General features: G+C 51.8%; 4 protein-coding genes across 14 annotated transcripts; 1 reads left to right on the top strand and 3 right to left on the bottom strand.

The window, feature by feature from the left end:
• Nucleotides 1–45: 45 nt before the first annotated feature.
• On the bottom strand, nt 46–6588 carry RBBP4 (RB binding protein 4, chromatin remodeling factor). 2 transcript variants are annotated; one of them, XM_048925492.1, is made up of 12 exons: nt 6458–6588; nt 5813–5960; nt 5264–5409; nt 4676–4849; nt 4373–4488; nt 4043–4203; nt 3786–3912; nt 3602–3679; nt 2408–2484; nt 2260–2317; nt 2057–2167; nt 46–1094 (listed from the first exon to the last, which is right to left on the bottom strand). In XM_048925492.1, exons 1-12 carry the CDS (start codon nt 6471–6473, stop codon nt 1029–1031), a joined length of 1278 nt encoding a protein of 425 aa, XP_048781449.1. In that variant the 5' UTR covers nt 6474–6588; the 3' UTR covers nt 46–1028. The 2 variants fall into 2 exon arrangements, with proteins under 2 accessions (XP_048781449.1, XP_048781450.1); XM_048925493.1 differs by having other exon boundaries at nt 5813–5957.
• Nucleotides 6589–6718: 130 nt separating this feature from the next.
• ZBTB8OS (zinc finger and BTB domain containing 8 opposite strand) lies at nt 6719–12237 on the top strand. 3 transcript variants are annotated; one of them, XM_048925538.1, is made up of 8 exons: nt 6719–6844; nt 7725–7943; nt 9003–9027; nt 9442–9563; nt 9798–9880; nt 10240–10292; nt 10533–10569; nt 11241–12237. In XM_048925538.1, exons 2-8 carry the CDS (start codon nt 7856–7858, stop codon nt 11325–11327), a joined length of 495 nt encoding a protein of 164 aa, XP_048781495.1. In that variant the 5' UTR covers nt 6719–6844; nt 7725–7855; the 3' UTR covers nt 11328–12237. The 3 variants fall into 3 exon arrangements, with proteins under 3 accessions (XP_048781495.1, XP_048781497.1, XP_048781496.1); XM_048925540.1 differs by lacking the exon at nt 6719–6844 and adding an exon at nt 6856–7014; XM_048925539.1 differs by lacking the exon at nt 6719–6844 and adding an exon at nt 6856–7332.
• Nucleotides 12238–12737: 500 nt separating this feature from the next.
• LOC125704001 (zinc finger and BTB domain-containing protein 8A-like) lies at nt 12738–22546 on the bottom strand. Of its 7 annotated transcripts, none has more exons than XM_048969262.1 (4): nt 22493–22546; nt 14685–15664; nt 13695–13864; nt 12738–13501 (listed from the first exon to the last, which is right to left on the bottom strand). In XM_048969262.1, the coding sequence occupies exons 2-4, from the start codon at nt 15634–15636 to the stop codon at nt 13172–13174; spliced, it is 1452 nt and encodes a 483-aa protein (XP_048825219.1). In that variant the 5' UTR covers nt 15637–15664; nt 22493–22546; the 3' UTR covers nt 12738–13171. The 7 variants fall into 7 exon arrangements, with proteins under 7 accessions (XP_048825219.1, XP_048825216.1, XP_048825220.1 ...); XM_048969259.1 differs by lacking the exon at nt 22493–22546 and adding an exon at nt 22275–22384; XM_048969263.1 differs by lacking the exon at nt 22493–22546 and adding an exon at nt 16945–18418.
• Nucleotides 18537–22381, bottom strand: ZBTB8A (zinc finger and BTB domain containing 8A). 2 transcript variants are annotated; one of them, XM_048969267.1, is made up of 4 exons: nt 22275–22381; nt 20238–21191; nt 19645–19814; nt 18537–19256 (listed from the first exon to the last, which is right to left on the bottom strand). In XM_048969267.1, the coding sequence occupies exons 2-4, from the start codon at nt 21166–21168 to the stop codon at nt 18924–18926; spliced, it is 1434 nt and encodes a 477-aa protein (XP_048825224.1). In that variant the 5' UTR covers nt 21169–21191; nt 22275–22381; the 3' UTR covers nt 18537–18923. The 2 variants fall into 2 exon arrangements, with proteins under 2 accessions (XP_048825224.1, XP_048825225.1); XM_048969268.1 differs by lacking the exon at nt 22275–22381 and adding an exon at nt 21320–21605.
• Nucleotides 22547–23928: the final 1382 nt, after the last annotated feature.

Raw genomic sequence — 23928 nt, 5'->3', positions numbered from 1 at the left:
GCAGGAGGAAAACATCTGCACAAAATCACACGGCCATGCAGCACATATGTAGAAAAAATTTATTCCGCCTGAAGCACTTACACACAGGTAGTGATGAGGAACACGAGGAGCTGGTGGGAGATGGGCAGCAAGTAGTGGTCAAGGACTGACTCCCACAAAGGCAGTTTGCCCACGTCTCATTTGCTTTATCTGCACCAGCCACCACTGCTGTGCCACCTGTGGTGCATCGCTGGTAGAAACAGAACCTTCACAACTTTGTGGCCCCGAAGTTTGAAAAGCCATTTCACAGAAAGGAAAGAGATTTATGTGAAAACACAGCTCAAGAAACACAGAATAGAACCAGACGCACGGAAGGTGAGTGATGCTCTGCAGGAACAGCTCGTGTATCCAAACCACTGCCACCCAGGGGATGGAAGGAAAGGGGAAGGACAGAAAGAACTGAAAAACCCAGAATTACCAGCAACGACAAAAGAAAGCATGGGAAGAAATACAATTTCAGAACCTGCAAGTCTCTCTACGTATCTGAGAGGCAGATAAAGCCACGCAGGTACAGATTAACTAAAAGAATCCCAACGCTTCTGAGCTGTACTGAAGGGAGAAGACGTTCCCCGCTCATGCTGAACTACCAGTGGATTAACACTTGCACCACCTCTGCTGGCTCCAGTTCCCTCTGGCAGCTCTGATTTCATTTCTGTTTAAATTAGGCAAAAGCCCGCAGCTGCAGCAAGCTAAAGACAGAAAACAGCAACAGAAGGTTTGTTGTGCACAGGAAGGCAGCTACAACGGGCCGGATCCGTGCACAAGAGGCTGCTGTGGGAAACCTGAGGAGCTGCAGCACAGCACCAGCTGGGTTGGACTAAAAGCCCTTCCTTAGGGGAGTTCTGCCCGGGGTAAAAAGCACCGCTGATGGTTTCTACAGAAAGATGGCTGAACACAAAGTCTACGTGTGTCTCAAAACCAGTGTTAAGTCAATGTCAGGGCTGAGAGGGAAGAGAAGGAAAAGGACTAGAAACAGGAAGGACCACCATCTAAGATCCTTGACCTTCTGGATCCACGCTTCCTTCTGGGTCTTCATCATTATATATGTTCTCTGCCTGCAAGTCAAAGCAAAGGAGCTGTAGAAGCATTTCCCATCGCATTTAACAGGTGCCACAGCACTTCTACAAGTCCTGGCAGATTTTCATCTGCAGATGTGTGGCACCAATCCCCTGAGGCTTTTCATTACAAAGCTGCTACACAGACTGCCTTGCTTTCAACAGTGCTGCACACTTCAGAAGGCCTCTGTTACTGCAGCTTATGGGCATCTGACTTCCTAAAGCAGAGACCAGAGCTTGTGATAATGAAGAGCACCATGCACACGTTTCACAGCCCCTTCATTTGCAGCATCGCTTCCTTAAGAACAACACAGAGACGCTGCCAAGACAAAGCCTCTGTGACCAGTCTATAAATAAACCAAAATTAGAAGCATGGTCTTTTCAAAGCTTATTTGAGCCGTAAGAGATGATTCTGCAGAACTTTCAGCAGCTGGGAATTAAAGCAGCACTTCTCCCCTATTCAGCACCACGCTGCCCCTCTGCAGCCACGGGGGACGTCTGTATCACACAAAGAACTCTCCCAGTATGACAGTGACCAACAGAAACCTCAACTTCATGCTTCCATTTGTTGTGGCTGGTGGTGGTGGTGGCTGGAGTTTTGCTGTTTGTTTTTGAGCTGATTTTTGTTTGGTTGGGTGGTTTTTTGTCAATTTTTCTTAACCTAGTTTTCATTCAAACACAGATGGGAAAATGTCACTTCTCCATACACCAGTACCTACTTTCCTTTTTACTACTAAATTACAGTATATAAATATATACGAGAAATACAAAACAGCTTCTCAGGATTTGTAAGCCCTTGTTTCTACCGAATCTCAAACCTTTTTCACTGCCCATTTGAGATTCAGGCAGTGCTACAAAGCAAACCCTTCTGGGGCCTGTAAACAGAACCCGGAATGCTGACCTTCAGGCAGTTCAGCACTGGCTCTTATCTGCCACCTCCTGCACTCTCCCAAACAACTTACCATCTGCCACACTTGCATGATGTTGTCTTCTGATACAGAACAGATCACCCAGGGCTCGTTGGGATTCCAGGAGAAGTCGGAGATCTTTGCAGTGTGACCACCATGAATGAACTAGGAGCGAAGGGGAAAAAAAGGGTGGGGGGGCAAACATTTCCAATCTCTGTTGCAGGGACCCAGCGATCGGTGAGGCTCAGAATTCTTACCAGCAGTTCTGGGGGACCATCCTCAGCATCCTCGGGGGACTGCTCTTCTCCGATTTTACTTCAAAAAGAAAATGGGGTTTTGTTGTTGCTGCTTGTGATGCAGCTCATCAGAATTCCATCAGCACAACCCGCCTCGTTCGGGATTTACCTCAAGTCCCAGACGTTCAGCCGGCGGTCGGTGCCACTGGAGGCCAATATGGTTTCATTGTGGGGCGACCACTGAACCTACAGACAAGAATGAATTCAGAAATGAAGTCAGTTGGAAGAACCCGAGACACGGCAGGCTTCTGCTGCACCTTACAGTATGAGAGCCTTAGGAAAACTCAAATCATTATTACCTCGAAAGAGAAACATTCCCCATAACGACACCCTAAGGTAGCAAGCAGTTCTGCTGAGCCTGTGTGCTAACAAAGAATCTGAGCACCAAACAGGCCTCACGTGCAACTTCTTCTCTAACAGGGAGCACGTGTTACCAGTGTAAACAACCCTGAGACCATCAGCTGCTCCCCCAGGAGAACTGCACCAATGTAAACTCTGGGTGCCTGAAATGGGAGCTGTGGTTACACATGAAAAGAAATGGCTGTAATTGAAGCCTAACTGCCCCAAAGCTCTCATTTACCACGGCTGCTGGAGATAAAGCTCTCCAAACACTCCACTTAATAGGATCACAGGATTAGAAAATAAGACAATTCTTCACACTGGCCTGACGTTTCACGGTTCTGAGCATAACTGTATTTAGAGGTAACTGGTCTTTAAAAGCAATCCTTAGACAAAAAAAACCCTTCCACATACTTTTGTTCTGACTACTGCATGAGCTGGGGATGGAAATATTGTATCTGCAAAGCACATGCCACCAGTGATGTTAACTTTCTATATTTACACCAGCAAAATTAGCAATTCTTTTTTGCCACAGGATGGTCCAGCAATCTCCTTTCATGGCTGCCACCTCAAGCCTTGCCTCAGGACCAAGCTGAGAAGATGAAAATGCTGCAGCCATTTCACTGTGCCTTGCTGCTTCAAATCTGCTGCCATGAATAATTTACACGCTCTGTGTACTGCTAGTATTTCACTCCCAACATTGTGGGTCCAGCTCTCAGCCATTTCCTCGTTACCTTCTGCCCCCAGCTTTCTGGACACTCTTATCTGCCCTGGAATTCCCACACACACAGAAAGCTCCACAACAACAAACCAGGAAATTATAAGCAGGTGAGAGGGAGGAATGAGGTTTTGAAGCACAAGTACACTTCATGAAAACACACTGAAACAGCCTGCCTTCCATTCTGCCTGCTAGCTAAGCAGAACTAAGCTCAGGTGCAGGGAAGACACAGAGGTTTTGTTATACCTGAAATATTTCATCTTTATGTGATTCAAAGGAGTGCAACTTCAGCTTCAGGTTCCTCAAGTCCCACAGCGCAACAGTCTGTCAAGGAAAGGAAACATTTTGTCCTGAGGTAACAACACCGCACATCCACTCCCACAGGTCAGAAACCAAACCAACCCCTTGCAAAGGCAATGGAAGCACAGACCTTATCAGCTGATCCCGTAGCCAGGATGAACTCGCTGTAGGGATTGAAAGAGAGGCAGTTGACTTCAGCTGTGTGAGCATCCACGGAATGGCTGGGTTTGGAGGTGTTGTTCGACCGCGTGTCCCAGCTGGAAGGAGAAGGAATGGAATACAGACCTGGACCAAAGACTCACAGCCCACCTCACGGGAGAGCAGGGAGCAGCTGGGAAGGCAAAATGGACCAAGATGTTCAGCCTCTACAGAAAGCAGCCCGCTTACATCATGAGCTTCTGATCATCAGCAACGGATCCAAAAAGAGATTCGTGGAGCAGGTGCCAGGAGACATCTTCCACTACAGCTGTGTGCCCCGTGAAGATGGTCTTTGCATCCACCACTTTACCTTCTTTTGGAACAGCACTTATATCCCACAAGCAAATGGTCTTAAAAAAAAAAAAAAGAGGGAAAAATAAATAAAATAAAGATTTTATCTTTAGACAAAAATTCTCTGCGCTCCGTCACCTCCATCCCCGCCAACAGAAGAACAGTTCTGACCTTTGTCAAGGGACACAAAGTGCAGGTTGCACCCCAGCTGTACTTAAAAGCACTCACATGATCATCAGAAGCACTGAGCAAATGCCCGCTCAGGTTTGGGTTCCACGACAGCCCATAGCCTTCCTTCTGGTGCCCACGCAGACGCAGATCCGGGTTGCACTCTCCAGACGGGTCTGTAAAAAAGCAGCATAAGAGCTCCAGTGCCTGGAATCACGTCAGCACATCATGGATCAAAGTTGCACCATACGCAACCCACAAAAGTTTTCAATCTCTTTTGCACCCCATCAACCTTCCCTTAAGAAAAGGCTGCTTGGACACTTTTGTAGCCCTGAAGCACAAAGGTGACAAAGCTGCAGACACCTGGCTTAGAAGGATGTTTGGTGTAATCGAAGACGAGGACGTCACTGGATGGAGTCTTTGTGGCAATGATGCAGGGGTTCTGTGGCATGTAACGTGCTCTGTTCACTTCTCCCTCATGATTTATCTTGATTTCAATCTCAATTTTTCCGCTAACAGACCCAAAGCCTCCAAACTCTGGGGGAAAAAAAAAAAAAATATTTAATGACTGTAAACAATTAACCACGTTCATATCAGGACACGAAGACTCAGAGTCAGTTGCTGGTAATATCAGGCATTTATTTGGGGGAGGAACAGTCACAAGAGCATGCAGACTGGATTCTTTTAGTTAGTAGTGGCACACTGGTTTAAATCTATGTACCTTCAACATGAAATAGTAGAAACAGTATTTATCAGACAATGTCACGTTTACAAATAACTCCAAGAAGCCCAAAATCAAAATATGAACTGCATAATCCAGGCTTCTGACAAGAAGAAAAGCTAAGATTAGATTGTTAAGAACTTTTACCACGTAGAAAGATTGATTCAACCATCACAAAATGGAGGAAAAACAGTTAAAGCCCCACCTGATTGACATCTTTGTTCCCTTACCTCCTTTCTCACTGTCGTAGTGTGAGGCATCAAACTGTGCATCATCATTAGGCAGCTGCACACTTGCTATCACGAGATGGTTTTGTTCATCTGAAGTGTGAGTCCCCAGGACCAACCGGTGAATGCTGAAATCTTTGCCCTCAGGCCTGCAAGAGAAGAAATTTAGGTGAGAAACACAGGAGTTCACACAAACATTGAGCTGAATACGGCATCCTTTGATGACAGCTTCCAACACCAACAGCATACTTAGAAGTCAGCACTGCTCTCCTGCTCTGACACGGGATTTTCTTCCTCCAGAGGAATCACTCCTCCCAACTCAAGATCTCAAATTAAACTTCCTGCAGCACAACAGCATCTACCTCCAAATAACTCCACCAGTTCCCTTGCCTTCCTTTAAGAGACTTTAACAGCCTCCCCAATACGTGGTTTGAGATGCATGAACGTTCTTTGGAAGCAGAACGTTGTTGTGGAAGCTTAGAATGAAGCTGGAAGAAGAAAAGCATCAAAATCAAAGCAACAGCAACGAGAAGATTCAGCATGCACCCTCACCTCGTCACATCAGGAAGCCACTGAGCAGTCAGGCTGGGCCACTCCAGAGCGTGGGTCATTACCAAGTCGTACAAGAAGGGTGTGTTCTTTTTCCATATTTTGTACTCCTCGTTGATCACACGTTCTTCGACGGCGTCATCGAAGGCTGCTGAAGTTATTCAAAAGAAATGCGGGATGTCAGCCTTCGCCACACGCTCAGCAGGCGCACGGTGCGGTGCTGAGCGGGCACTCAACGACGGGAGCCGCTTATCCTCAAACGGCACCGCGGCGACACGCAGCCCGCACCGCACGCGCTGCCCCTCGCTTCTCAATTAACGGCGACCGCACGCAGCGTCAGCGGAGCGGCCCGGGGGCGGCCGTGACCCGTAAACCCACGGCCGGGGCCGACTCCCCCCGTTGTCCCCCACCTCCGCCCCCCGCAGCTCACAGCGCTTCGCCCTTGGCCCGGCCCCGCGGCCCCCACGGGACGCCCGGCGACCCCCGCCCCCCGCACAGCGCCCCCTGCCGGAGCTCCCCCGCCAGCACTCCTCACGGCGCCGGCCGATGGAGGCGGGGGGGGGGGGGGGGGCGGGGAGTGAGGCCTAACGCCTCGCGGAGCGCTGAGAGAAGAAGGCCGCGCCGCCGAGGCCGCACCGTGAGGCCTACCTTCCTTGTCCGCCATGGCGGGGAGGGGGAACGGGGCGGTGGAATGGGGCTGGGCTGCGCGAGGCGGGCGGCCGCTGCTCCGCTCCTCTTCGGCCACGGCTCTATTGTTTCCTGCCCCCGCTGCGTGCGGCTCCGGCGCCGCGCACCCCTTCGCGCGCCAACGCTGGCCAATCGCCGCCCGCCGCCGGGACGCTTCCGCCAATCGGAGAGCGGCGAGGGGCGGGGACAAGGGGCAGGAGAGCGCGCTCGGCGGTCACGTGTGAGGGAGATCGGGAAGGAGGGAGGCGGGGAGGCGCGGCCGAAGCTCCCCTGGGAGCCGCCATTTTCCGGAGGGAAGGGGCGGGCGGCGCGCGCCCCTCGCGTGGTCCTTAAAGGGACAGCGCCCCGGTGAGTGGGGGCCGCGGCGGGGGGGGCAAGAAGGCCCGGGGTCCGGCACTGCGAGCGGGCCGCGCTGGGTTGGGGTGGGGGCTGCCGGCCCGGAACTCCCCCCGAGCATCTTCCTGCTGCTTCCCGGTTATTGGTTGCTGACGGGCCGCTGCGCCCTCCCTCGAGCCCTGGTTTGTAGCTCGTTTCGCGTTCAGTCGCGTGTTCCTTCGGCCTTATTCCCTCCGAGAAGCGCTTCCCCGCCGTGCAGCCTGCAGATCCCAGTTTTTATTTGTAAATGGAACCTGGAAATCCCGTGTAGAATTGTTGCGTGGCGGGCAGCGGGAGCCTCTCTTGCTGGAAAAAGTCATGGCGAATTCGCGTGGGATCTTCGGAAATAATTGGCCTGAAGTTAATCAGAGACTCCAGCCTGTGTCTGTTATTTACAAGTGAAAGTCGGCGTGGAACTGAGCGGCCGCGGAGGTCTGGTGGGAGAATCGAGCTTCTAAAAGGTGGCTTGAAACAGCATCTTCTCCACCGTTCAGAGTAAAAAAATAAAGAATTCTGTGGGCAAACGAGTGCAGGCCAGCCTCTGTGCCGTTCCGTAGCGATAGGATCGCAGCTTGAAGTGCAGCCCCCATCCCAAGAGGAACGATGGGCTCCTCTTTTCTGTACTGGGCTCCGGGCTGCCCCTGGGGATCGCAGTGCTGTGATACACTCAGGAGCCGCAGTGACCCGGCTAACACTGTAGAGCTGTGAGAATCATGTTCTCGTTATTACAGCATTTTATTGCTGTTCGAATAGAAGAACGGGATGCGCGGTGCTGAGCGTCGCTGCTGTGGGCCGGCAGGGTGAATGGTGCAGAACTGAACTCAGCGTTTCTAATCTTGTTTTAACGGACCAGCTTGCGTGCAGCCGCTCCCCACCGGCTGCTGCTGAGCTCCCGGCTGGAAGCAGCTCCCCGTTCAGCCCAGCAGCGCTGCGGGAGGCACGAGGCGGCGGCCATGTTCGTGTGAGCAGGAAGTGAGCAGAGCCATGGCAGGCGGCGAGCGGGACTACGGCCTGACGGAGGAGCAGAAGGCTGTCAAAGCCAAGTACCCACCGGTCACCAAGAAGTACGAATGTGAGTGATGCAGCAGCACAGTGATACGGCGTGTGCGTGTGTGCTCCAGGGCAGGAGGGGAAGAAGGAAATGGGACGAGCTTTTTAGGTGCTTGTGGGGTTTCGCACTGTGCCAGTGCTGTGCGTTTAGGCTGTGGGGATGCATCTGGGGCTGAGTAATAGAGAGGACATAACTGCAATTGTTGTCATTGCAGATAGTTGCAGTAAAGCTTCCTTTCCCCCCTCAGAGTCTCCTAAGAAGTGGCTGTCAGCACAGGGGCTGGCTTGGGGCACGGCAGCCCATGTGTCTGTTTGGAGGGACGGTGCAGGAACACCGTGACACATCACAACGGTTAACTTTGTTTCCATAATTGGAAAAGGTTTTCTTTTATATTCACTGGAATTTGTTTGCTTTAGTGACAGTTGTTGAGGAGCAGTTAATGTGTGTGAGTGCCCTGAGCAGCCTCAGAATGAGCCTCAGTTGCAGTGGTTGCAGGGTGGCTTACGTTGATGTCCCAACATGGCTCTTTGCACCAATCTGGCCTTATTTTGCATTCCTCTGGTTCCTTTAACGGAATGTAAGTGATGTTTGTGTAAAACCTGATACGTGCTTGGGATGTTAAGCCTGCCTCATCAGTGAAGATTACTTTATATTTTGTATTACATACGTTTTAAAGTTCCCCTTGTGGCACTGTGGATGTCTGTGGGTTGGGCAGGCACACTTCTTCACTGAGCTGTAAAGGTTTGCAGATCTTCAGTCCTGCAGACGTCAGCAAAAACTATTCGTGGTGGAAGGCTTTTATTGCAGTTAACCTGTAGCAGCCTGTTGCACTGCAATGAGCACACAGTGCTGCACTTGGAGGGTGCTCACAGAATCTGTGGTAAACACCCTTTCTTCTGATGAGCAGAAATAATCCCAAATTTCATCTGTGCTGTTTCTCTATACTGGAAAATAGACACTGAGTTTTATGTCTCAAGATGAACACAGAAAGTTACTGTTATAACATCAGTGGCCAGAATTTTTTAATCTTTTAAAGTTATATTTGTTGATGTCGTGCCTTTTTTTTTTTCCATTCCTCAGATTTGGATCACACAGCAGATGTGCAGTAAGTGTGGGCAGCCGTCCCTTGTTTCCACTCCTGGGGGCGCACAGTTCATTTCTAATGCAGTATTCCTGTGTGCTGCTGTTTAAGCCTCTGTTGTTTGGGAGCATCTTTTGAAATCCTTTAAACTCCTGCCCTTACATCACCTTTCGTCTCGGCAGTTCATGGATATCCATTTACTGCATTACAAAGGACTTTCCTGTCATCTGGTAAAATAAGAATTTTCCTTTTTCTCCTAAGAAATTCTTCTCATATACCGTAAGAAGAAAAACCTGTAATCTCCCCATAACAAAAGTTCAGACAAGCCTTTCTGGTAGTGACCTCCTTTGCATTTGTTCTTGCATTCATGTTTCTCACCTGCATAGCACAGTGGGATTTTGTGGTTACAGTGCAGTGAATTACCCTGTGTCCCTGTAGGCTACACGCATGGGGAGACACTTTGGAAGAAGCATTTGAGCAGTGCGTCATGGCCATGTTTGGCTACATGACTGATACAGAGACTGTGGAACCTCTGGATACTGTTGAAGTAGAAGCAGAAGGTAAAAACTGCACTGGCTTACATTGGAACTGTAGGAACCCTGCTGGTGGAGAGCACCAAAATCCTCTGCATCTTTAGATGTAGTTTTGTTGTAGCTAAGGATAATTCAGTTAATTCATCAGAATCTTGTAGTAATGCAGGAGCTGTATGGCTGCTGTGCTCATAAGTGTGCTGAAGGTTTGGGTCTTGTTGCTGGGACAATCAGCTGACTGCTTTCTCTGCTTCAATCATGCAGGACATGATATGTTGTCCCTTCTCTTCCACTTCTTGGATGAGTGGCTGTATAAATTCAGTGCTAATGAGTTCTTTATACCCAGGGTAAGTGCCGTGTTTTGTTCTATTTCCATTTTGTAGGGCAAAGCTGTTCTCTGATAAGCCACTTTTGAATGCAGTGTCCTTTTAGGCAGAAAGGGACTCAGCAGATCACTTTGAAGCAGGAGAATAAGACACAAAAGCACAAAGAGCTGAGAAGCAAACGCGTAGCTTTGTTTTCACAGATGCCAGTCATTAGGCGTAGTCATTAGCAGTGGTGTAGTCATTAGCAGTGCTATATGTATTTGAGAATACTCCAGTTTTCTGGGTTTAGATTTCATTTAAGCTGGAATATTCTTGTTAATGAGATTGAGTGCCTGAGGGTAGAGGTTGGTGACACACTTTTCCACTTGTTTTCTCTGCAGGAGGTGAAAGTGCTTTACATTGACCGAATGCAATTCAAAATAAGATCAATTGGGTGAGTTCATATGATCAGTTGAGTAATTAGTATCTGCCACTGATGACAAATACTGCCCCCAGTTCACCACTGTGAACTACCGCGATGTGCTGGAGGTCACAGATAATTTCTAAAAAGGAGCTCTTATCCTTCCTTTGAGGTTTTAATTTAAGTCTAACTGTCCAATGCTCATCAGTGAAACTAACTGTAGTGTTTGATTAAATGCTAACAGTGCAACCTCTTTTCTTTTTGCCTTTAAAGGTGGGGAGAAGAGTTCTCTTTACCAAAACACCCCCAGGTACGCAGCAGTTCATCTATATATTGCTTATGTTTTCGGGTAGGACAGGAAGAATGGATTCTTCTAAATCAAACCTCTTAAGAGATCCAAGTATAAACATGTCTGAATGGTACCACAGGCACTACTAATTTAAGATCTCATTTCCTGCAGTTTTTTGTGAATGCATTTCTGAACTGTTGAGCTGATGCTTTCTCCACGATGGCAAACTCAGCAGTTGGCTTCCTTTTTTGTGATGCGTGATAAAAAAAGAGCCAGTCCATAGCCAGAATCATTACGTGGGTTTGGTTCTCATACTGTTTCCACAGCTTCTTGCTTAGTCCCTTTCTGCTTTCCCCCTTCACTCCCAGAAGAATTACATGCAAGTCTTTATGTCTTAGCATGCTGCTGAGGTATGTCAAATTCAAATATCAAATGTTGATGGTATGTCACAGGTAAGAGGAAGAATTTGTAGTATTTAGGAAGCAATAAAATAAAGGGAGAGGGGAGTGGAGGGGAATTCTGTAATTCCTATTTAGCTTGGCCAAACAGAACATTTGGAGCAAGCATGCTTAAAACTTCTGGGGGAGAAAAATTGCCTAACGTTTGTAGAAAGTGGTAAATATTATGTATCAGTGTGAAGTGCTGCAAGGTGTCACGTAAAACATTGATGCCTTTGTGTCTTTTCACTCTAGGGCACAGAGGTCAAAGCCATAACTTACTCAGCAATGCAGATCTGTGAAGAAGAACAGCCAGAAGTCTTTGTCATCATTGATATTTAAAGCAAGTTTAACGAAGTGGATGCTTGTCAGTGGCTGGCAAAACCCCTTCAGAACTGTAACCTCTGGGAAGCAACCAAGCAATTAGCTAGTTTAAATCAGAAGCAGGAGAGAGTTGTGGGGAATGGCATCCTGTGCTGTGGTGTGAATATGGTGAGCCAGACCAGTGCCAGCCTGCCAGGACAGTAGTTGGGTCTGGGGGGATTTGAGATGAGGGCTGTAGGGGATGGAAGTCCCTCAGGAACGCTGGCGGTTGGCTTCTAAGGCAGTGTATGAAGTAAATAAAAAAATCAGTGGAGCTGCTACAGCACTGCCTTTTTGTTGGGCGGCAGGAAAGTGTTGATCTACGTGATTGCATGGGAAAATTTAACTGTAACAGTTGTGAGCTGATGTCCCTCTTCATGTAATCTAAATTACATGCGGAGAGTCAACCTTCATGGAGGACAGTTTCTGTTCGAAGGCCCCCGGAGGAAAAACACAAATTATTTAAAAAACAAAACATTCTTCTGAGAACTTTGTCAGACCACCAGGTGGTGCTGATTTACCACAAATACATTTCCATGCACCCTGAACGCAGGTGACCGCGCATGGAATCCTTGCAGCTCCTTATGGCTGGGAAAAGTGGAGACCGCTTTTGTTGGCACTGAAAAAAGGGGTTGGCGGATTCTCTGCAGGTCTGCTCCCATCTAAGCCTTGCGAGAGCAGGATCTCTTCTTTTAGAAGGCAGTTTGCATCAGCTTCCTTTTGTTTTCAGAAAGGGCAACTGCACACAACTGAGAGCCCAGCTGTCAGCCCTCAGCTGTTGGGTGTGAGGGAGGTCTGCCCTGCCCTGTGGTAAACCTAGGGGTGCTTCACCTCTGTTTTGTTGTAAAGTCATTTTAAATCAGATTTAAAAGGGGAAAAAATACAATCTGTTGACTGGAAGAACTTGTGTGAGTAATTTTTGCTGGTGGTGTTTTGAGTTTAATCAGTTGCATTCGTGCTTTGTTCTCCACTATGGTGAGAAAACCCTCCTTTAAATAAGGTTGGAGATGCATTCGTTTGCCAAATGTACAGAAGTGAGGATTTTCACTCAGGACGAACGCCGGGGCTCCGCGGGTCCGGCCTGCAACACGGGGCGATGCCCGCGCTGTGAGGAAGGAGCGAGGCCCGGCCCTGTGCCGCCCCACCCCATGGCGAAGCCCCGAGAGCGCAGCGGTGGGCGGGAAGGCGCACTGCCACCGCCCCGGGCCCTGAGCGGCCGCTCCGCCACCTCATTGGCTAGCTGAGTCAGGTGAACGGGAACAGCCAATCAGGCGTCGAGTGTGTGGCTGCCTTCCACAGAGCCTGAGGCGGGGGCGGCTGTTCCTTCCGTCAGCCCTTTAAAACGAGAGCGGAGCGGGGAGGATTCCGATTTTCTCACTCCTTTCTTACAAAACTTCGTAAGTGTATATATGTGTTAATTACACTGCCAACAAATATGTTTTACACTTCTTAGATGCTTGCTTTTGTAGGACTTTCCAAAAGCAAATTATCCATAGCTGTGTGCTCATTTGTTTTTAATCGTATACTGTAGCACCTTCCTTGTAGAAAGGTTTATATTTTCATTACGAACAGCTCTGAGTAAAGCCTTGTCAAAAAGCAAAGCAATTCTTCTAAGCAGTTTGCAGGCAGTAGGTGACTGCTGGGTGATGTTCAGGAGCTGCTGGGTGTTCACAAGCACAAACCAACGTGTTTGGAGTCCACATTTTGCTTCTTGCAGCAGAATTTTAGCAGCATTTAATATTAATGAAACTAACAAACCAGAATTAGCTGGTGTAACACGGGCAATTTAATCTTGAATATACAGTAACGAATATACAAATTATCTACCTAAGATTTGGTTTCATCTTTTCATCCGCCTCGCCTGCAGCGCCATCGGCACCACGGCGCACAACCAGATCATACGGCTCCTCCTCCACTGCGTCACCATCCGACCTCTGATCCTCCTCCAAAGCCCACCTGGAATGTTTGCTCCCCCCGGCGCTGGCAGGGCCGTGTTCTGCGCCCGCTCCTTCGGGGCTGCCCTCAGGGCTGGTCGCTGTCACACATTTGTGGCACAGCCTGTAGCGCCGCGTTCCCTGCTGCACAACGCAGCCCGTCTGCTCGCTCACCTGGCGCTTGCACTTCCTGCAGATGAGTTTGCCGGCTTGATGTATCTAAAGAGGTTTAGAATTTGAAAGTGTCAGTGTTCATCCGGTAATGCTACCATCACAAATAAACACCGAGCCGTTCTAAAAAGTAAAAAGTTTGCCAATTGCAATCACTGTGGCAGTGCTGGTTCTAGCGATGGCTGAGCAGCAGCACCGACGGAACCCCGCGCTCCTTCCCCAGGCCCCCGAGCTGCCGTACCGTTTGGAAGTGGTTCCGCAGGTGCTCCAGCCGGGTGAACCTCTTCCCGCATGCCTCACATGGGTACGGCCGCTCGCCCGTGTGGCACCGCAGGTGGCGCTTCAGGTCGGCGCGGCGCTTCACCGTGTGCGTGCAGAAGGGGCACTTGAACCGCAGGCGAGGCAGGGCATCTGTTGTGGGGGAACACAGCTCTGCATCAATGGCTTTTTGCAATTGTTCTGCTATTTCTAAGCTTAAATGAGCAGCACTTCATTTTTCCTGCGGTTTGTCATTGAGCAGAAAAAATCCAAACCTATCATCCCCCCACAAAAGCTACTGATGATTCACTGGGGATTTGGCAGTGTATTGTCTTACTTTTTAGACAGATGTATGACCATAAGTACATAAGTATATTATACCCTGTCATCTGACTCTTTCAGCAAGTAGTACTTCATAAATATTTACCACCTCTGCGATATATTAGGATGCATAACATCGTAACCTTGTGCCATGATAAGAAGCCATGGGCATGCTAAGTTAGTTTCCAATATGACGTGCATAAGAATACATTTGTAAACCATCAGTTGATGAACTGCTGTCAGTTCATCAGGAGCTGGGACATTTTATGTAGCGTGACCAAACTATCTCCAAGTTTTGGCTTGGACCTCATGGGAAATGCAGTATTGTTCCAATGACACGAGAGCAGAGAAACCACAAGAGTGATTCTGTCCCTCAGCTCCGAGTCAACTGCAGCTCTCCAAGCTTTGTTCAGCTCCATGTGGGGCCAAATAATCAGGCAGGTCTTATTTTAACCTCACACAACACCTGGATCAGTCTCTGATTCTATTTCTCATTCCTTGTTCTGGCCTTAGAGCCTTACATTCTGCTAGGCACTACAGCAGAGCAGATCAAGAAAGCAATCAACAGGACATCAGTTAGAGCTTATGAAATTCTCTCGTCTCACTTCCTCTAAATAACGAGAAACTTTGCAAAATCAAGTGTACTGTTTACCTTCATTCCAACTACTCATAACACCTAAAACTGTGGGCACTGAGCTGTACAGTTCTTCTGCTTTTAATTCCATGAACTCAGAAGTTTGTGACAGCTCTTCCAGCTGAGCAACAGCCCACCTCTTGGGTGTCACTTCTGATTCCTGATCATATCCATCATCGGCGCGATCAACATCATTCTCGGCATCAAATTCAGCCTCCTCTTTAGCTCGGGAGTCGTGGCTGCAATCTGATGCATTACAGCCCTCAGCCCGCTCAGCTTTACTTGCTCTGCCCTGCACAAATTCTCGTGTCTGTGACAGCCCCAAGTGCTTCCGCCGCTTCCTGGCCGAGCCCTGCTTTCTGCCCCTCTTTGAGAGCTGCGTTTCCGCCCGCTGAAGGATCACCTGTGAGGACAGATAAGTGCTGTAACTGCTCCAGGAATTCTCATTCACCACGTCTGCCTTTTCATCTGGAATGGAATAGGAGCGCCTCGGGTTGCTCTTTGCTTTCCTCCTTGAGCGATAAAGCGATGCGTGAGCAGGTTCACCGTTTGTGCTTTTGGCTGAGAGGCCCAGGTAGTGATCCTTCTCCTTCTCATTAATATCCAGAGACGACTTAATGAACGTCTTACAGACATTAAGGATGTCTGTCATCTGCAGGTAGCTGGCTGCCGACATGACCTCTATCACGTTTTGACCCGTTAGGGGCAATACTCCTGAGTACACAAAGTCCAGGATAACCATAAACGTCTCTGGAGAGAAGACCTCGAAGGTGGCTACGGTGGGCTGGCTGGTGTCCTTGGAGCTCTGCGAAAGGAGCATCTTGAAGTACCCGCTGCTGGCAAACAGCACATTTCGGTGTGCTTTGAACACCTTCCCCTCCACCAGGATGCTGCAGTCGCAGAACAAGTCCTGCTTCCGTTGTTCATTCAGCTGCTCCAGGAGCTGAAACTGGTGGGAAGAAATCTCCATTCCAATAAGGGAGCGCCAGAAGGTTCCTCTAAAGCACAAAACAAACGTAAGCATGATGACGTAAAACTAAATTGATGGGGCTGAGTCCTATTTTAAGAGATGAGCCCTGTATTTTAAAATATTAAAGCTCTGCATATTATCAATACCTAACATAGCTTCAACTCCGCACACACCTCTGCACCATTCAGAAACAGACCGAGGAAATCAACTGAAAAAGGTGATAAGATCGCTAAGAATAGCGCACGTCCCCTAACGCTGCGTCCACGGAAGCTCGAGCGGCTCAAAGGCCGAGAAACGGAGCCGGGGCGGCCGGCAGCGCGGGTAGGGAGCGACGGGGAGCCTCCTGCCGGGCGCCGCAGAACCTGAGCCGGGCGAACCCGAACCGCGCGCGAAGGCGGCGGAGCGGCAGCGGGCGGCCGCGTCCCTCCCGGCCCGGGCCGCCCCGGCATTGGCCGCCGCCGCCGCCACTCAACGCGCCCCGCCCGCATCGGCCGCCGGCAGCCCGGGACGCCCGGCGGCGCTGGGCCCGCCCGCCAAAGCGCGGAGCCGCCGCCCGGCACGGCGCGCCGCCGCCCCGGGCATCGCGGAGCAGCGCCCGCCGCCGCCGCCGCCGCCGCCCTCGGTTCGGCTGGGCTCGGCTCGGTTCGGCTACGCGCGGCTCCGCGCTCGGCTCCGTGCGGGGCGCGCCGCCCGCTCCGCCCGCCGTTCCGGAGCCCCGGCTCCGCTCGTCCCCGCCCCGCTCCCGCCGCCCGCCGCCGGGCTCTCGGCGTGGCCCGAGCCGCCCCCGGCCCCGCCGCCCGCGCCCGCCCCGCACGCCGGAGTCCCGCTCGCCCCCCGGCCCCGCTCGCCGCGCACCCGCCGCCCGCTCCCGCGCAGCCCTTTGTTGCCGCGCCCGGCTTCTCGCGGCCGCGCCCGGGGCCGCAAATGGCGCCCGCGCGGCGCCGCCGGGGCTCCGCGGCCCGCCCGGCTCCCGGCTCCCGGCTCGACCGCCCCGCGGGCCGCGGATCCGAGCGGCGTCCCGCCCGCGGCCCCGCGCCGGGCTCCCGCCGCCCCGCCGCCCGCTCCGAGCCGCCGCGCGGCCGCCGCTCACCGCCGGGGTTCCGCGGGCGGCCGCCGCTCGTTCGGCCGCGACGGAGGGGCGGGCGGAGGATGCGGGGTCCCCGGCTCCCGTCGGGGCACGCTCTGCGCCCCGCTCCCGCAGCCCCGAGCCCTGGAAGCCCGAGCGGAGAGAAACAAAAGGTATTTGCTGACGTGGGCGTTGGACAGAGACGCCCGAGGGCTGGGGACACAATTAAAGGGGCAACGCACCGATTGCAGGCGCAGCCCAGCAGCTTCCTCCGCCTCACCGCCCTGCAGCCTTCGCTGCCTTCCTCTCGCACCCACGTGCCGCTACCTGAGCGCACGTACCGCTGTTGTTAGAGGCTGGACAGCTTTCGCGTGTGGAAGGAAGGCGCCACCTGAATGGGAAATATTTGTAGTTCTGTAGAGTAGCATTTATTGCTTTACTCGATAAGAGCATTTTTATAACAGGAAAGTGTTGTGTTCAAACAATGGGGGACACCCAAAAGCAAAGGACTGCAGATCGGTGTGCTGTTGAAACTGAAAGGATCCTGGGATCCCATTGATTCAGCTGTAGCCACACGGCTGGTCAGGCATTGTTTGAGCTTCCATAAGGTCAAAGTTAACAATAAATAGAGCTGAAGCATGGAAGTCTGACAGTGACCAGGTGCTTCGGGGGAGAAATGTTGTCATGTATTCTGTAACGGTTTTATACCTACTATCTGGTTGTGACTCGACAAAGCTCTAAAAGCAATTTCAGATCATCTCCTGAGAAGTGAGTTAAATTCCTGGTAGCAGCCTGTTATGGTCTTTGCTTTCCCTTTTTGGAAAAACAATGCTATTTCTGCTAATGAATGGCATGTGATCCTAACAGGGGCGTGAAGGAGACAACCACAAGATGCAATGCAAGGAGATTAAAAGAAAATAAAACAGTATGATTTTAATTTAGAGGAAAACAAACAAAAGATATGATTGGATATGTAAAATGAAGAACATGGAAAATATAAGGCACTTGTCCTGTAATACAAAAATAAGGAAACAACAACCGAAATTAAAGCAGTAGATGTAGAATGGTCATCTTAAATACAAAACATAACTGGGAGTTGCAGTGTGGAGCTACAACTCCAAGCTTAGTGAGATGCTTTAGAAACAGCTACAGACATTTCGGCGTGGTGCTGAGCACAACAGAGATGCACAAAGCAGAACAGCCCTGCTTCACCAGGGCAGTCCGTTGCAGGCTATATACAGATCTCTCATTTGCCTGTAGCAGTGTCTTTGTATGGGCAGATGGCTCCATTTGCCCACGGCAGCCACTCCACGTCTCGTTTTTCCTAAAGAATGAGTCCTCGCCATCCTCAGACTCACAGTACCTAATTACATTGAATACTGATCCAGAAATCCCTTTGCTTCTAAAAACTCCCTGAAGGATACAGAAGTGTCGTTTTGCTGTTGGCAGTTAAGATTTCAGGCCTGGATTGGCACTTTTCCCCTTCTCTTCATGCATCCCAGACACAAACAGGGGTTTTCCAGCCCTGCTGCCCCAGGCTGTGGCGACAGGAGGTGTTTCTGTAAGCAAAAGGCAGCTCTCAGTTGTCAGAGCTCATCCCAGCACCTCAGCCCAGCTCTGCAGCCTGCCCACATCCCTCCCAGGGCCTTCCTAAGCTCAGGCAGGTCGGTGCCTCCTCCCAGGTTGGGATCAGCACAGACGGAGGCTGCGCTCCATCCCGTGGTCCGTGAATAAATTTTACATGAAAATGCTTTTCCAGTTAAACATTTTTATATGCTTTTTCTTCACTCTTTGCCTAGCTTTTCTAGTCATAATATATGAAGACTTAATGAAATTTCATGGAAAATTATCTTTATTTCTGAACGCTGAAGAGTAATTTACATCGGTGTGCAACTTTTTTGAGTATTCAGACCTTACCTCTTCGAAAGAGGTTCTGAGAAGAGACTCACTGCCTGCTGTAAAACTTATCCTTGCAGTACTTCAGCTTCTGTGTTCAGCCGCTGCTCCACCCAAGGGTGGATTATTTCTAATGAGCAAAGTATGGGAATGTTGATAGCGAAACTCAGGACGGACTCAATGACATGTCCATGAACACATGCAAATCTGGGCCTGTCCAAGAGAAACCAAGAGGTCTTTGTAGATGACAGGCTGGTGGAGGGCCGCTGGGCAAGACAGGATTCCCACGCAAGAGGAGCTCCATGCGCCGATGTCTGTCTCACAACTACCTAATATTTGGTTTTACTTCCTTCTCCTCTGCTTCATCCTCACTGTCATCAACTTGCTGGATGACCAGATCGGATGAGCCATCCTCCACGATCTCCACATCAGATTTGTTGTCTTCCCCATAGTGCCACCTGGAATCCTTGTCCCCATCTGGAGGAAATTCAAGGGGTGCTTCAGCCTCCAAGTCAATGCGAATGCTGTCGATGCCGGCCTCAGCCAGGCACTCATTGCAGAGCCTGTAGCGCCTCGTGCCCTCCTGCACCACCTGCCCCGTCAGCTCAGTCACGTGGCGTTTACACTTCCTGCAGATGAGCTTGCAAGCCTGATGAATCTGGGGAAATTGAGATGAATACATTTATATGGCATCAGAGAGAAAGCGTTTCAAGACGACAGAAAGTGAAGCTAGAGTGACACCAGTGGTAGCATGAACTGACTCTGAGGGGCAGTCAAAACTGATCAGGAAACCTCCGCAGCAGCTCTACATGCGCCCTTCATCCCTATTACAGAACTCACACGGTGCAGTGCCTGCGTGAGCCAACAAAGAAATTCATCCCCTTTCATAGGAATTATGCTCCAAATGCCCTTAAGCCAAACCAAATTAATTATCTGCTACCTCTTCTGTACGGGAGCCAATATATCGACCAGCCAGGCTGGTGCCCAGTTTGACCACACAGAGCCAGACCTACAGCCCGACGCCGCGCGCAGCCGGCAGTACGCACGGTGCGGAAGTGGCTGCTGAGGTGATCCAGCCTGCTGAACCTCTTCCCGCACGCCTCACACGGGTACGGCCGCTCTCCTGTGTGGCACCGCAGGTGACGCTTCAGGTCGGCCTTTCTTTTCACCATGTGAGTGCAGAACGGGCACTTGAACCTCATCCTGGGCAGATCATCTGTGGGGAGATAATTCGGTTGTAGATAGGAGTCATAGCACGTCCACGCCTTACAGTCACTGTAGTTACAGAAAGCAACAGAAACAGGATAGAAAATCGCTTCTATTCAACAAACATGCTGCAGGTCTTTTCAGATACAGCCCTTGTGTAAACTACACAGGAGTGCAACAAGGGAAAAGGAGCAGACTGCTAGCCATATTAAAGTGAGCTTAAAAAACCAAAAATGTCGTGACCGTACAGCTGTAAATGCAATGAAAAATATGTACTCTGAACAGCTAAACATCTATTTGCCACTGTCAAAGAGAAGATCTCAGCTTTCCAAGCTACATTTGTGGAAAACACAGAGCATCCCTGGTTAATGCCCGCCCTCCAGCAGTGCATCTGCTCACTGACACAGCAGGCAGCACGAAGACCCACTCCTACCTTCAGCCCAGCCGCCCATCACACCTACAATGGAGGGCATGCTGGGGTACTGCTCGTCTGCTTTGGGAGACCTGGATTTGCTGGAAGGTCGGGGCGAGTCGCGCTCCTGCTGCGGCACAGCCAAACTCCTGGGGAGCACATCAGAGCCCTGGCCATACGGATAACCCACGTGAGGAGATTCCACTTCTGGCTCCATCTGGACCTGGTCCTCAGATTGAGAAATGTGGCCCGCAGGCTCAGCAGCCCGGTCCTCGAGTTTGCTTGCTTTATAGTGAGGAATGTCAGCAGGCTGCTGCAGTCCCAGGTGCCGGGATTTCTTTGTGGAATCCTGCCTTTGCTCGTGTTTGGACGGCTGCTGCTGCGCGTTCCTTTGAGCTGGATAGTAGCTGAAATTGCTCCAGGCGTTTCCCCTCACACACGTCCCTTGGTCTGGATTCGAGTGCGAATGCGGGGGGCTTTCTGCCCTCCAGCCCGCGCCATAGGGACACGGCTGCTCCCCGCCGTTGGAATTCGCCTCCTTGTCTGAAAGGCTGAAGTAGCGATCCTTCTCCTTCTCACTGATGTCCAGCGACGACTTAATGAACGTTTTGCACACACTGATGACATCGGTCATCTGCAGGTAGCTGGCGGCCGACATCACTTCGATGACGTTCTGACCGGTGAGAGACAGTTTGCCCGAATACACAAAATCCAGAATAACGGTAAAAGTGTCAGGAGAAAATGCCTGGAAAGTGGCTGTGGTGGGCTGAGTCATTTCCTTGGAGCTCTGCGAAAGGAGCATCTTGAAGTACCCGCTGCTGGCAAACAGCACATTTCGGTGTGCTTTGAACACCTTCCCCTCCACCAGGATGCTGCAGTCGCAGAACAAGTCCTGTCTGCGCTGCTCATTGAGCTGCTGCAGGAGGTGAAACTGGTGGGACGAAATCTCCATTCCAGAACAGCTGTGGTGTCCCTCTAGGAAACAAACAAACAAATTAGAAACTGGGCTTCTGCGTGGAGCAACTCGCCAAGGACGGCAGACCCGATTTTACAGATATTTTGAAAACTAATCTTATTCAAACACAAAAATATATTTCAATTACAATATCCAAATATCCACGCCCAGGCATTTCTGTTCGACAAGGATGGAATGAGTCCAACTGAGGCCGTCCCGTTATTTGGCAGCGACGTCAAGGCTCCAACTGGGCGGAATCGCATCCCGAGGATGCAGGAGGTGAGAAACGGGCCGGCAGGCGCGCGGCCCTCAGCCGTTCACCGTCAGGGCGAGGAGCCCTCGAGCGGCTGCGGCCGGAGCCTCCGCCCGTGCAGGGCTGCCGTTCCCGCACCGCCCGAGGGACCAGAAACGGGAACTCGGCGACCGCGGGGCTCCGGCCGCGTCCCTCCCGGCCCGGGCCGCCCCGGCATTGGCCGCCGCCGCCGCCACTCAACGCGCCCCGCCCGCATCGGCCGCCGGCAGCCCGGGACGCCCGGCGGCGCTGGGCCCGCCCGCCAAAGCGCGGAGCCGCCGCCCGGCACGGCGCGCCGCCGCCCCGGGCATCGCGGAGCAGCGCCCGCCGCCGCCGCCGCCGCCCTCGGTTCGGCTCGGCTCGGCTCGGCTGCGCGCGGCTCCGCGCTCGGCTCCGTGCGGGGCGCGCCGCCCGCTCCGCCCGCCGTTCCGGAGCCCCGGCTCCGCTCGTCCCCGCCCCGCTCCCGCCGCCCGCCGCCGGGCTCTCGGCGTGGCCCGAGCCGCCCCCGGCCCCGCCGCCCGCGCCCGCCCCGCACGCCGGAGTCCCGCTCGCCCCCCGGCCCCGCTCGCCGCGCACCCGCCGCCCGCTCCCGCGCAGCCCTTTGTTGCCGCGCCCGGCTTCTCGCGGCCGCGCCCGGGGCCGCAAATGGCGCCCGCGCGGCGCCGCCGGGGCTCCGCGGCCCGCCCGGCTCCCGGCTCCCGGCTCGACCGCCCCGCGGGCCGCGGATCCGAGCGGCGTCCCGCCCGCGGCCCCGCGCCGGGCTCCCGCCGCCCCGCCGCCCGCTCCGAGCCGCCGCGCGGCCGCCGCTCACCGCCGGGGTTCCGCGGGCGGCCGCCGCTCGCTCGGCCGCGACGGAGGGGCGGGCGGAGGATGCGGGGTCCCCGGCTTCCGTCGGGGCACGCTCTGCGCCCCGCTCCCGCAGCCCCGAGCCCTGGAAGCCCGAGCGGAGAGAAACAAAAGGTATTTGCTGACGTGGGCGTTGGACAGAGACGCCCGAGGGCTGGGGACACAATTAAAGGGGCAACGCACCGATTGCAGGCGCAGCCCAGCAGCTTCCTCCGCCTCACCGCCCTGCAGCCTTCGCTGCCTTCCTCGCGCACCCACGTGCCGCCCGGGAGGGGACGCGATGCCCCGGTTGTTTCCTTCGCGCACCTTTATGTATAACACGGGCCTGGATGACCCAAATCCTTTTTTAGCACGTTTCCAGCTTCCCTAAGATGAGATGAAATTTTTCTTCACATCTCAGTTGTCTTTGGAAAAAAAGCGTAAGGTCTAAAATCCTGCTTCCTCGACCTCTTTGCTTCTCTCACTCGAAGTCTGATGTCCTTCACTGTCCTCTTCTCCCCTCCAGCACCTTTCCTCTCTTGACACCCCACTTATTTGTTAAAAACGCTTGTTTTCCCGTGGGAGCCATTCTGCCTTAGCTGTATCCTCTGTGTCCTTTTAGCCTTCCCTTGCATAAACCTCAGACATTCCATCTTGAAACAATTTACGTTCCTTTCCCCACCACTGCAAAAACAGAAGATATCTAACGACTTTTTTCTCTGATACTTACAAACACTCCCCCAGTCTCTCCCATCTTCATATTCAATTTACGTCCATTTATGTTGAATCATTTTTTTTCACCAGTTTCATTCCCCTTTTTATCAACTTGTGCAGTTTTCTAACTTCTGTCTCCTTTGGGATGTTGCTGTGCATGCCACACTTAAAATCCTTCCTGACACCTATTGTGTAATTCTCCTTTTGTGCCTGACCAGCTCCAATGAATCATTCTTGAACGCAAGAAAGTGCCTCAAATTTACACAGCGTTTTACATGGATTTCTTCACCATTCAAGTATCAACCAGAAGCATCTGAATCTGATCCATCCATGCCTGACCAGCTCCTTCCAGCCATCCAGCACTGCTGCTTCGTGCCTTTCTCTGACCAGCATCACCTGTGGGTGCCACGCAATTCATTTGGACTTGCATCCAAGTCAGAGCAGTGCTTTGGCTGAGCCCTAACAGCCAGCACAGCAGTCAGTGACAGCCCTCCTCATCCTCACCATTCCCCATCCAACGCTTGTGTGCAGCTCTTACCATCAATTAGTGCGTGTTGAACCCTTTAGACAACCCTCGCATGATAAAATCCAGCACAGCTCTGTATGAATGCCAATGGAGTGTGGGACAGCCAAAGCAGGAGAAAAATGAAGCAGGTGAGATACTGGAAAGCTATAAAATATATAAAATATATAGAAATCTGTAAAATCACATCAGGATCAATAGGAAGTGCTGCGAGCTGCTGGTTCTGGCGTGAGGAAGCTGATGGGAAATGAAGCGATAGCAGTCGGCAGCATCAGAGCAGGCAGGTGTGGCTCTTCAGCTAACATAGGCAGGCACTGGAATTCCTTCCACAGGCTGTTGTGAAAGCAAAATGTGGGCATTACAGGGTGCATGAGGCAACAGGGAGGCTGGAGGCACGTGCCCT

The sequence above is a fragment of the Lagopus muta genome, chromosome 23, assembly GCF_023343835.1.
Source record: "Lagopus muta isolate bLagMut1 chromosome 23, bLagMut1 primary, whole genome shotgun sequence".
Classification (NCBI taxonomy): Eukaryota; Metazoa; Chordata; class Aves; order Galliformes; family Phasianidae; genus Lagopus; species Lagopus muta.
The sequence above is the reverse complement of the archived record's forward strand: the minus strand, read 5'-3'. Positions and strand labels throughout refer to the sequence as shown.